Raw genomic sequence first — 12,743 nt, 5'->3', positions numbered from 1 at the left:
GCTAGGTGCACTTGGCAAGCACCGTAATCGTGAGTGGTTGTAAACGTTGGACCGACCTTTCTTCAGACGTCTGGGAGTGTTTAATGTGTGTGAAAAGTTGACTAAATAGACTCCTCCTGTTCAGGCGGTTTGTTTTGTTTGGAGCTTGTATTGAGAATCTTCATTACAAAGGCAAAAGGTGGGATACTGCACTGCATATATATATATATATATATATATATATATATATATAAAATTATTATTATTATTCCATCCATCCATCCATTTTCTTGACCGCTTATTCCTCACAAGGGTCGCGGGGGCTGCTGGCGCCTATCTCAGCTGGCTCTGGGCAGTAGGCGGGGGACACCCTGGACTGGTTGCCAACCAATCGCAGGGCACACAGAGACAAACAACCATCCACACTCACACGCACACCTAGGGACAATTCGGAGCGCCCAATTAACCTGCCATGCATGTCTTTGGAATGTGGGAGGAGACCGGAGTACCCGGAGAAGACCCACGCGGGCACGGGGAGAACATGCAAACTCCACCCAGGAAGGTCCGAGCCTGGACTCGAACCGGAGACCTCAGAACTGGGAAGCGGACATGCTAACCACTCGACTACCGTGCCGCCCTTTATTATTATTATTATTATTATTATTATTATTATTATTATTATTATTATTATTATTATTATTATTATTATTATTTTTATTATTATTATTATTATTTTTTTTAATTTTTTTTTAAATTACTCCGGCACACAGGAGTAGGGCACTCGAGTCCCATGTCTTAACTTGAGTCAGACTACGCAATTTGCTTGGCTGAAAATGATGAAAGGCTCAACTTGGCTTTGACTTGATATTCATGAGACGCAACTTAAACTGGAACTATGTGGCTTGACAAGTATTCCCTGCTTATATTTGAAAATTTGCATTTCGAGCTAATGTGCTCTACTTATGCTTTTGAAAGCAAATGTTTTTTGTTTTTTTTTGTGTGTGTACAGCCCACCAGTTCAGTGTGTCTGCCACTCATTCAAAGTCAACTGCGATAAGCTCCAGCACACAGAACACAAATGAGAATAAGCAGAAAATGGAAGGATGTACTTCATAGTGGTTAAAGTGGAAGTACTGTATATGACATGACTGACCAAGATTGTACTGTATAACTTTACTTATGACTCGCTTAATAAACTGAAGTAATTTGGTGATGACTTGTCTTGACGTGCTTGATTTTTGCCACAGTACATTGAGACTTGCTTGAAACATGAAAGTTTAGACTTCAGTTATGCACATACAGTAGAGTAGGCCAACATGACTTACTCCCACCTCTGGAGCACTTGGAAATGAATTCTGAATTCTACTCCTTATAGGGTGACTAGGCGTCCATTTTGGCTGGGACAGTTCTGTTATTGAGCCTTGGGTCCTGTGCCCCTCCCGTCCCGGCATCTCAATTTTTGCCTTGTGTCAATCACACAATTGTCTTAGTGATTCAGACGATAAACCCATTCAAAGGGAATGCAGCTGTTCAATTCCTTCCTATTTACATTCAAATTCATGTTTGCGTTCACATTCGCATCCGTATCTAATCGGTAGCATAACAGATTTAAGTAGCAAGCGGTGAGTTAGCCATTTAGCTATGCATACAACCCCCCAAAATGCATCTTCCCTGAGAGATGATGCCACACGCAGAGGGAGTTAAGCGGCTCCCCTGTGAATTGGCATGCTACTGGCGGCTAGTAGCTAATAGCCGCTAGTGAGCTGACCGACTAACAGCCTCGCTCCATGTACTGTGCGCATATCCACGCGACGCTTAAAAGGAAAGTTAACTGTTTATTACGTTTGCTGCCCACGAGCTACAGAGGTAATAAAGTAATGAGGTCGCTCGACCGCGGAGGGATCATTCAATGTGTTTGTGCCTCGCTTGAACAGAGACACGGAAATGATGGAAAGTTAATGTTTTATTAAACACATCGGGCACACATTCAGCCTGCAGCTGACTACCGACACTTTAGCACAAACTGCATGAACAAACGTGTTTGATTGACAGGTGAAGGTCGAGCAAGCTGTGTTTCTTCTGCGGACACACATAGCACTGGAAGATGGGCTCTAGTTTTCATGATTTTGAAGCCCTGTTTTCTATACCTGGTGATTTTTTCTTTTTTTTTTTCCATTCAAATTTGGCAGGCTTGATCGCAATACTCTTCTCTGTGTTGTCATATTTATAAGATATTGTTTTACAGTGAGTGATTTGGCAAACTTCAGTATTGATGCGCAAAAGGATTCCGAATTTCTAAAGCAGTGAACAGGTTTCAAATCTGATTTTTTTTCCAAGCAAGAAAAATCACTAACAGACCCCACACCACAGGGTAATTGCTCAAGATAATCTTTCAGAGACATCTGAGAAATACGACCTTTGCTGTCCTTGATTGTAGGGGGAGGAAAATGCTCATATTTCACCCCATTGCCAGTATGTGTGTACCCCGCTTTAATCGATTTTTCCTATGTGAGGGATAGCACAAGATGATGAAAATAAATAAATAAATCGGTGCAATGACTTTGGGTTCACATTATACAAACTCAACACAACTTCTTGTGTCCTCTATTTGTGCCCATCAACAAGTGCAAACTTCAGGTCGCTTCTTAATTGGATATCGTTTTGTTTCATGTGGCAATCATAGAGTCAACTGCTTAGATTTTATTTATTTTTTTAATCATAAATGGTAAACGATTGTCTGCCCCACCAATTTTCCAAGCAGATAAGGGAGGTAAAATAAAATTACACCACAGGCCAGGATCCTCTAGAGACATCTAATAACTTTGTTCAGGGGGGGGGGGGGGGGGGGGGGGGAGTTCAAATTGGCCCGATTATTGTTCTGTACTGTTAGATTAGGGCTCTTAATGATTAGATAGGTGACTTGAGCTCGGCCATTGTGTCACTGTGGCCTGTCCTGGCTTGGCACCTTTCTATCTATCTGCATTCTGGCAAACTTATCCAGGTAAAACCAGTTAAGACCATCAGGTCACACATTTTCACATGGGCTATAGGCTGAGCTATCCCCCGTGTGGGTGGGCGGCCAAGGCAGTATAAGAGTACAGACTATTTTTAATAGATTAGACCTTCTTCCGCATTCGGAAGATAAGGCTCCTTAGCTGTGCACTCAGTCTTTCTGGCATCCGGTAAATAGTTCAACTGAGAATATGTTGTTATTACTAGTATAGCAATTAGTATAGCATTCAAGATAAAAGAACCGGTGAACGTTCCCATCTGAACTTTACAGTACTGTACTGGGCTTAACTCATTTGCTCCCAAAAACGTATAAAAAAAATGTTATAGTTTAAATATTGCCATGGTCCCAAACACATATTTATACGTTTTTTGTTTTGTTTTTTTATACTAGGAGCATATAGAAGGCTTTGATGCAGCCACTGAACTGAAGAGAACGCTTAAAGCAATGGTAGTTATTGCAAATACGGCCAGCAGGAGGCAGCAGAGTATATGAGATCAACCAGGACCATGTTGCAAAAGGGCTTGTTTCCCCACTGTTTCAAACAGATTTGTGAATAATGATGAAACTTAGCTACATTCTAATGCTAATTGCTGCAAAACAGAAACAGATAGAAATATACCCTTTTCCTGATGAAAGAAGAGACTTGAATGTTTCTATATGTTTTTATAGCAATAGAATACACTATTGCTATAAAAAATACACTGGTAGATTGCATGTTTTTATAGCAATAGAATAGTTTTTATAGCAATAGAATGTGGACCTTGCAAAATCAGTCAAAATCGAGTGAAACAGCCAGGAGCAAAGGGGGTTGCTTCAGTGAAAATGGCTTGATGAGTTAAGGGGGGAAAAAGGGGTGCGGGGCGATATCCAGTAGTCCAAATTCACTTCCAAAAAACACATTTTTTGTTCCCTGACCTAAAACAATATTATTTCCTTTTACACTGAATACACTAACGTGTTTCTAACAATTCACGATAAAATGCTCTTTATATAAGACAGCGGAGTTTGAGGCCCAACTATTCATTATAAATGCACATGCCAAATAAAAAGCATTTACTACATGTTGGTTCTTGCTGAGAAATACGAGCATGTCAACATCAATGCACTCTAGAGACAGTCAAGCAAATAGAGGAAACCTCAAATCAACTTTATTTATAGACCCTTTAAAGAAACAGCTGAAACAAAGTACTGTGCATAATAAAGATTGCATATAAAAAAAAAAGATAAACACAAAGTAAAATAAGAATAATAACATCACTTGTGCCACGGACAGGCTGGAGCCTATCCCAGCCTTTGGGCAAGAGGCGTGCTACACCATGACTGGTCACCTAAAAACATAAAGACAATCAGTGACATTAAAACTCCTCTGTGTCTTAAGAACAAACTGTCAGAGTCCTGGCCCCCTGCTGTCCTGCCAGTGGCCTGTTGGTGGTCTCAAAAGTGTATGAAATTAAAGTTACAATCCCCAGACGAGGGAGCGAATAATAGGTGTTTGCTGTCATCATATTGTCGTATAGTACAGCAGGCCCAGACTGAGTTTTATTCCCTCTCATTGCAGTCAAATATGTTGTGTGAAGCTAGTAGAAAAACAAGATGAGAGAGTAAAATGATTGAAGCGTGAGGGCGCCAGGAAGAAGAAATTGTAAATTTGTATCATTGACTGCAGCAACTGAAGGTTGAACATAAACAAACAACTGCATTTTTCTAATCAAGGGAAGGAATGATCAATATATATTGTCCCATTTATTCATGTTTCTCACTTCACTGAAGCATCAACTCTCCTCTCTCTTGCTATCACCTCCAACATGCATTTCTTGCCGAAGACACGCAGGACCAGGCACTATCTGAGAAGCAAGGCCTTAATTCGTCATGATTGTATAAGTGTATCACCGCAGACAAGATGGAACAAAGTTACATGGCATCAGTACTCCCATGCAGGCCACACATCTTGGAGCAACATAATTCACTCGGTTTACACTACTGTATGTAGTACAGTACTAATCCATCATGACCATAAAGATGTTTGATGCCATTGAGGCTGTCGAGTTCTTCCAAGTCCAAGTCTTCAAAGTCAGCCACGCCTAGTCTTCAAAGTCAGCCACGCCTAGTCTTCAAAGTCAGCCACGCCTAGTCTTCAAAGTCAGCCACGCCAAGTCTCTGCCTCACGCCACGCCAAGTCTCTGCATCACGCCACGCCAAGTCTCTGCATCACGCCCCGCCAAGTCTCTGCCATGATCTGTGTCCACGTCCAGCCCAGTCTACTCCCCTTCCGTCTCGTCCAGTCCTTCCCCGTCATAGTTAATAAAGTTCCTTACATCATCTTTCCAGTCTGTCTTCCCGCCTGTTTCCTCCGCTTTTGGGTCCACCCATACCCCCAACGTAACAGAATGCTCCCACCAACCCGGACCCAGCGGAAGTTCCAAGTCCCCGTTCTGGCTCCGCGCCGGATTCAAGTCCCCGTTCCGGCTCCGCGCCGGATTCAAATCCCCGTTCCGGCTCCGCGCCGGATTCAAGTCCCCGTTCCGGCCCCGCGCCGGCCTCAGGACCCCGTTCCGGCTCCGCGCCGGCCTCAGGACCCCGCTCCGGCGCCCCGCCGGCTCCAGGCCCTCGTCCTGGCACCTCGGCAGCCCATGAATGCCACGCCTGTGCCGCTGCTGCCGCTTCAGCCCCTGGCCTCTTTGCCTGTGCCGCTCCTGCCGCTTCAGCCCCTGGCCACTTCGTCGCTGCCGGCCCCGGATGCAACGCCTGTGCCACTGCCGCCGCAGCCCCTGGCCGCTTCGCCTGTGCCGCTGCCGCCGCAGCCCCTGGCCGCTTCGCCTGTGCCGCTGCCGCCGCAGCCCCTGGCCGCTTCGCCTGTGCCGCTGCAGCCCCTGGCCGCTTTGCCTGTGCCGCTGCCGCCGCAGCCCCTGGCCGCTTCGCCTGTGTCGCTGCCGCCGCAGTCCCTGGCCACAAAGCCTGTGCCGCCTAAGCCCCTGGCGTCTCAGGTCCCCTTGTCGCGGCCAATTGGCATCTCAGGTCCCCTCGTCACGGCAGAGTTGCCGCCTTCTCCAGATTCCTCGTCTCTGCCCCAGCCAAAGTCCCCAGCTTCCTCGTCTCTGCCCCAGCCAAAGTCCCAAGCTTCCTCGTCTCTGCCCCAGCCAAAGTCCCCAGCTTCCTCGTCTCTGCCCCAGCCAAAGTCCCCAGCTTCCTCGTCTCTGCCCCAGCCAAAGTCCCCAACTTCCTCGTCTCTGCCCCAGCCAAAGTCCCCAGCTTCCTCGTCTCTGCCCCAGCCAAAGTCCCCAGCTTCCTCGTTTCCGCCCTAGCCAAAGTCTCCGGTCTTGGGGTCCGCCCCGGGCAGCGGGGTAATGGCGGCCGACCCGGGACCCAGCGCCAGGCGGCGCAAGAAAAGGGCCCACCGCGGGAACCGGCCCTTGGCGGCGCCACTCCTGTTGTCGCCCCTTGAGCCCGCAATACTGCCGCCTCCTGGGCCGCCCCCCGATCCAAATTTCATGGAGTTTTGTAAGGCAGTGTTTCGCCCCTTGGTAGACTCGTATTCGTACCCTGATTAGGGGCAGAGTTTTAGCTCCCGTTCCCGTCCCCGCCCTCCCCGTTTTGGCTTATTTTGTTTTAGGGACGTCTGGGAGCCGTCCCTTGGTGGGGGTGGGGGGTGGGGTGGGGTGGGGGGGGGGTACTGTCACGTTTCCGTTTGTTTGGGTTTTTGTTTTATTTTGGTGAGTGTTGGTTGTCTGGTGTTCCTGTCTTCTTCCCCAGTCTCGTTATGGTTAACCTTGTCCACCTGCTTGTGTCTTCCCTTCCTGGTGTGTATTGCTGATTGGTTCCCCCTCCCTGCTGTGTCTCCCAGGTGTGTCCTGTTATTGTCATTAGTGTTTGTATAAGGGAGTGGTGTTTGTCTCACGGGGGTGTGGGAGAATTGTTTGATGTTTGTTGTTTGCTGTTTGCTGTTTGCTGTTTGAATGTCTGCATGTCTGGATGTCTGGTCACAGTGGTGTCTTTATTGCCAAGTCTACCAAGTCTTTATTGCCAAGTCTACCAAGTCTGTTATCGCCAAATCTAAGTCTTCCACGCCAAGTCTGCTAAGTCTTCCACGCCTAGTCTGCCAAGTCTTCTACGCCAAGTCTTCCCCGCCAAGTCTTCCCCGCCAAGTCTTCCCCGCCAAGTCTTCCCCGCCAAGTCTTCCCTGCTAAGTCTTCCACGCCAAGTCTGCTAAGTCTTCCACGCCAAGTCTTCCACGCCAAGTCTTCCACGCCAAGTCTTCCACGCCAAGTCTTCCACGCCAAGTCTTCAAAGTCTGCCACGCCAAGTCTTCAAAGTCTGCCACGCCAAGTCTTCAAAGTCTGCCACGCCAAGTCTTCAAAGTCTGCCACGCCAAGTCTTCAAAGTCTGCCACGCCAAGTCTTCAAAGTCAGCCACGCCTCGTCTTCAAAGTCAGCCACGCCTAGTCTTCAAAGTCAGCCACACCTAGTCTTCAAAGTCAGCCACGCCTAGTCTTCAAAGTCAGCCACGCCAAGTCTCTGCCTCACGCCACGCCAAGTCTCTGCATCACGCCGCGCCAAGTCTCTGCATCACGCCGCGCCAAGTCTCTGCATCACGCCGCGCCAAGTCTCTGCATCACGCCGCGCCAAGTCTCTGCATCACGCCGCGCCAAGTCTCTGCATCACGCCGCGCCAAGTCTCTGCATCACGCCGCGCCAAGTCTTTGCATCACGCCGCGCCAAGTCTTTGCATCACGCCGCGCCAAGTCTCTGCATCACGCCGCGCCAAGTCTCTGCATCACGCCACGCCAAGTCTCTGCATCACGCCCCGCCAAGTCTCTGCCATGATCTGTGTCCACGTCCAGCCCAGTCTACTCCCCTTCCGTCTCGTCCAGTCCTTCCCCGTCATAGTTAATAAAGTTCCTTACATCATCTTTCCAGTCTGTCTTCCCGCCTGTTTCCTCTGCTTTTGGGTCCACCCATACCCCCAACGTAACACACTCTTTTGTCAATAGGTGAATGTACATTCATACCAGATGTAAAATTGATCATGCAAAACCGTTTGCATTACATTAAATATGGACTTTGATTAAATGAATTGATTGCGGAAAGCTCAACATGACACGTATGAGGATTAAATTGTATTATACAGTACAGTGGATTGTACAGTATAGCCTACTTCCAGATTATTATCTAGTCTAGTGGGCAGATGGCATCATGGCACCCTAGAAAGGCGTAAACACATTTTTAATTAAGGATGTATTTTCTGAGACCAAATATTTTCCCAACTCATAATATTGCCCTTGACTGCGATAAACTCCTGATAAAGATATTAACCACCAGAGAATTTTATTCTTTTGTAGCCTCCATTAATTTGTGTTTCAGATGCTAACGCCCCAAGTGACCCCCACCCCCCAAATACGTATATTGTGACGGTGAGGACTGTCGGCGAGTCCACTCACTACCTCGGTCAACACTGTATCTTTCACACGGCCGCCCCCATCATGATGGTGGGTGGATGAGCCAGCACTCAGTGCATTACATCATCCGTTCCCACACAGAGTGGGGCGAAATTAGGGCATTGTAATATTTAAACGGCACCCCGAGCATTTCGGTCCGATCTGCCGACGCCCTGCATCCAGGATGATATAAAGCAGACGCGGTACAGTCTACTGGGATGATGGCGTTTCCGTGAGCACAGCGAAGAGGAGGTTGGGAAGGGAGGGGAGGGGGAGAGGAGGATAGACGTCAGCATCTGTCCGCCAGCTCCCTTTGTGTTCAACGGAGAATGTGAATGGCGAAAGATGACATGGCAGAGGTAGATTTAGCATCAAACGGAGCGGGAACCCCCCTGCCACCCCCCTCCGCGTTCCCCTACGAGGAGTACGAATGCAAAATCTGCTACAATTATTTCGACCTTGACCGTCGGGCGCCAAAGATCTTGGAGTGCCTGCACACGTTCTGCGAGGAGTGCCTCAACACTCTCCATCTCCGGGAGGAGCGGCCATGGCGCATCAGCTGCCCCGTGTGTCGCCATCGGACGCCGGTGCCGGATTACCGGATACAGAACCTGCCCAACAATACAAAGGTGACGGAGGATTTCCCGCTCTACATCGACTCCGACCCCCTGCCTCAGGATGCTTTGCCGCCGTACCCTCCTCCGCTGCACCCGGCTCTCGTCGCCCTCCGCCGGGAGGAAGCGTCGGGGGCGTCCAGCGGCAGCCAAAGCCAGGCGACCCCGTCCACCACCGTGTCCACGGCCACCACCATTTCCCAAGACTCGGTGCGCTATGACAGCTGTCATAGCTGCAAGAGAGTGGCTTTGACCACCGGCTGCGTTTGTGTGATCTTCTCCTTCCTGTCCATGCTGGTGTTGCTGTTCTTGGGCCTGATCTTTGTGAACAGCCACGGCATCCCTCCCCTCCCAGCGGGACCCATTTGCTTATCGGTGGCCAGCATTCTGGCCATGTTCTCCGTGGTGGTAACGTGGCTCATGTGCTGGCTTAAATACAGACCGGACCATGACACAGGCCGCTCATCTACCACCGGTAACTCTCGGAGAAACGCCTAAACTGCTTGACTGTTCTTGCGAGCTTGTGTGGCTGCGTTGTTTGACCGTGATTCCCCTTTTCCCCCCTTTGCCTTTTCTAAGGTTTTAAATCATCCCAAATGGCCTTCTATCAGTATCGGAAATACCCAAAGGCCTTTGTGTTAGGAGCATTGGCCATCCTGATCCTGAATAAGCTTTTCCTCAACTTGGAATAACAGTGGGCTTGATCATGCATTTGGACCACTAGGATGTGTTTGATTCAGTGACTGGATGTGAGGTGCTTCTTTCCAGCCAAACATCCCTTGTTATTTTCAATGTTCACACCACTTCCTGTTTGACAAGTGGCCATTGCAAACAAGTGAGGCATTGGTCGGATGTTTTGAGCTCTTTATGCACACTTTTCACCTCCTCCAGCTAAAGTAACTGTCCCTGCAGGATGTCACCGTTTCCCTTTTTCTGAATGAAAACTGCACCTGCAGGGTTCCCTGTTGTAAACATTAAAAGGGATGCACTCAGCGATAGATGTTTTTATTTTATTTTTTATTTTTTCCACTCTGTGTCTCTATGTGCTTGATAGGCTATTGAAAAATCAAGATCATGCTTTGTGATTGAGCTTTTTTTTAAACGACAGGGATGTGTGTCTGACTATTGTGCCTCACCTTGTTGCTCATGGAAGCAACCTTTACTGGAATCATCAACATGAGGTGCAGTCCCACTGCAACAGAACAACCACTGGGACCGTATTGCAGCATTTATACATCACAGATTTGAATTGTTTGCAACATGGTATTGCTTCAAAACCTGTTTTTGTTGTTTGCTTGTTTGTTACTCAACTTGATTTGAAGATGCCTAATTCTCCTAGTCAAAACATTAGCAACTTGTCATAAGATTAAACTATAGGCTCCATATCCTGGGAATGTCTGTCATAAATTCTACAGAGATGTGTATTTTAAGTTGTTGCTAATACAATCAACTAGATGTAATACTACTTCCTTGCACTTACCAGTTGGAATACATGAATCATGTGAAGTCTAATCCTAAACATCTCAATGATCACAATATGATCACATGGACAGGAAAGTGTTTTAATGTAGCATTTGTTCCCCTGCCCAAATCCCAAACTTGTGAATTTCCCATGAGACACAGATAAGAATCAAACTGTGAATTTTCAAGCCTTGCTAACTCCGCATCTGATTCCAACATTTCAATCGTCCTGCTTAACCCTCTCCCAACCCTTACCAATGAAGCACTTTCCCCCTTTTTTCAACAAGTAACGGGGTATACTTTCAAATGTGAGCATACTGTATTTATTTCCGAGGACCTAGAAGCTATTGTTGGCTTTTCTGAGCGTATGTGGTTGTTGTTGAAGTACCAAATGTATTTGCACAGAGAAATGCTCTTTATCTTCTGTTTTGCAAATATAAATACATTTCAATAATAAAGAAAACGTAAATATAGACACCATTGCTAACTGTGTATTCATTTTTATTGTTTCTATTTTTGGTTATGATGTCAACATGGCTGTAGTTTATCTTGCTTGCTTTGACTGCTAGTTGAAGTCACTCGACAGATTAAAATTCCTGATGTGTGGCAAATGCGCCCCCTACCGGAGTATTTGATATTGCATGCATGTTCTCAAAATAACAATTACTACAGTACATTACTTATGATCGTGTTTATATTTCATTGATCATCATCATTGTCACTGTCATAAAATGGTCCCTTCTAAAAAAAAAAATGTTTAACCTATCTCTAATGTTAAGTTAATAGTTGATGCCAAATAGTTGCAAACGCCTCATAAATTTCCACCACCACACAAGATCGTACTTCCCCAATTCGTTCACACTCCCAGCATAAACAAGTAAACAAGTCCCATGTCCAGAAGCAGTTAGCCAAGCTGTATCTATCAATTCGATACACTCCCGCTGGCTTCTGTGAATTGGATAAGGATGTCTTTGAAAATCAGCCTTGACCAAATTGTTTTTAAAAAAAAAAAAAAGGAACGAAGAAGAGGAAAAAAGAAAACACCCACTCCAACTACTGCTATGATTGTGTTGATCAACAATTTTAATTGCATGGAAGGATAGGCTATATCAGACTCTAGTTTTACAACTTTATTTTTCAACCCTAAACAAAAACTTTACACTTGCATAATTTAGTGACATCGAACCCAGTCGCGACCAAATTATTTTCAGACCATGTATTATGGCTTATTTATTTATTTTTTATTTTAAGTTTTGGTAGCTATAGCTAGAAACACTGCATGCTCGTGTAGAAATACTATACTATTTTTTTTGCACCCATTTTATTGCATAGTCTATTGCGGCCACAATATTATATTATATTATTATTACTGCACACGTCGTATTTGATTTCACTTACATGTTTACTATTCATTAAATACGATCATACAAAAATACAATAACAATTAAGTCGAATCTATAGAACATCTCAATCATACTGTGCCTTGTTTTGGTGAATCATGCGCCGCCAAAAAAAAAAAAAAAAGATTTTAAAATGCACATAAAATACATACAGGCTGCCATTGTTTGAATGGCCAATAATGTTCTTGTAATTGGCCCCCATGCAGAGCATGTGATGTAACTCATTTATTTCTCATCAAGCCAGAATTCTGACTTTGAATCTCTCCCCCCCTGCTAATGGATTGGACACGGAGATTCGATGTCCCTTTAAAAGAGCGGTCCCAAGTATGCATCATGCCGCATGGTTCCTATTTCCCCCCTCTGTTTTCTTCACTCTTAATATCCAATTTCAATAAGACCACCGACTCCCCCAAATCGTCACGTTTGTCAGCGTCACGAATTGGTTGCTCTCTCGCCTTCTTTTGGTTAGTAAAAGAAACAATCGGAAAAACGCAAAGTTACATGTTGTTGCCCAAGTGCGTTTTTCGATTGAAATCTATACCCGAAATTGACGACACAAATACACATTTATATAACATTTATCTCGTTGATTATACACAGAAAAAGTCGAAAGCAAACTCACATTTCCTTTTTATTTGAAGACTAACTTGCGGGATTCCTTATCTCACGCCTGAAGGTAGGACGCCCCAGCAGGTGAAAGACCCCAGTCAGCGCTGCTAATTTAAAACTTTAAAACGTTTTTGACAGCAAAAACATTTGAAGTATATTTTAAAGGGAAAGCACAAGAAGCACATACAATTGAAGTCAACGGGAGCACTAATGTGTAAATTAAAATAAATAATAAAA

At 45.8% G+C, this 12,743-nt stretch overlaps 1 protein-coding gene across 1 annotated transcript; it reads left to right on the top strand.

Moving 5' to 3' along the window:
• The first annotated feature begins 8,452 nt into the window (after positions 1 to 8,452).
• Positions 8,453 to 10,974, top strand: rnf228 (ring finger protein 228). Its single transcript, XM_077541370.1, has one exon. The coding sequence runs from the start codon at positions 8,758 to 8,760 to the stop codon at positions 9,532 to 9,534; it is 777 nt and encodes a 258-aa protein (XP_077397496.1). The 5' UTR covers positions 8,453 to 8,757; the 3' UTR covers positions 9,535 to 10,974.
• The last annotated feature ends 1,769 nt before the right edge of the window (positions 10,975 to 12,743 follow it).

Source organism: Festucalex cinctus, chromosome 13, assembly GCF_051991245.1.
Source record: "Festucalex cinctus isolate MCC-2025b chromosome 13, RoL_Fcin_1.0, whole genome shotgun sequence".
In the NCBI taxonomy this organism is placed as follows: domain Eukaryota; kingdom Metazoa; phylum Chordata; class Actinopteri; order Syngnathiformes; family Syngnathidae; genus Festucalex; species Festucalex cinctus.
The sequence above is the reverse complement of the archived record's forward strand: the minus strand, read 5'-3'. Positions and strand labels throughout refer to the sequence as shown.

Coding starts and splice junctions, on each gene's coding strand:
- rnf228 (XM_077541370.1), top strand. CDS start 8,758: ATGGCGAAAGATGACATGGCAGAGGTAGATTTAGCATCAAACGGAGCG.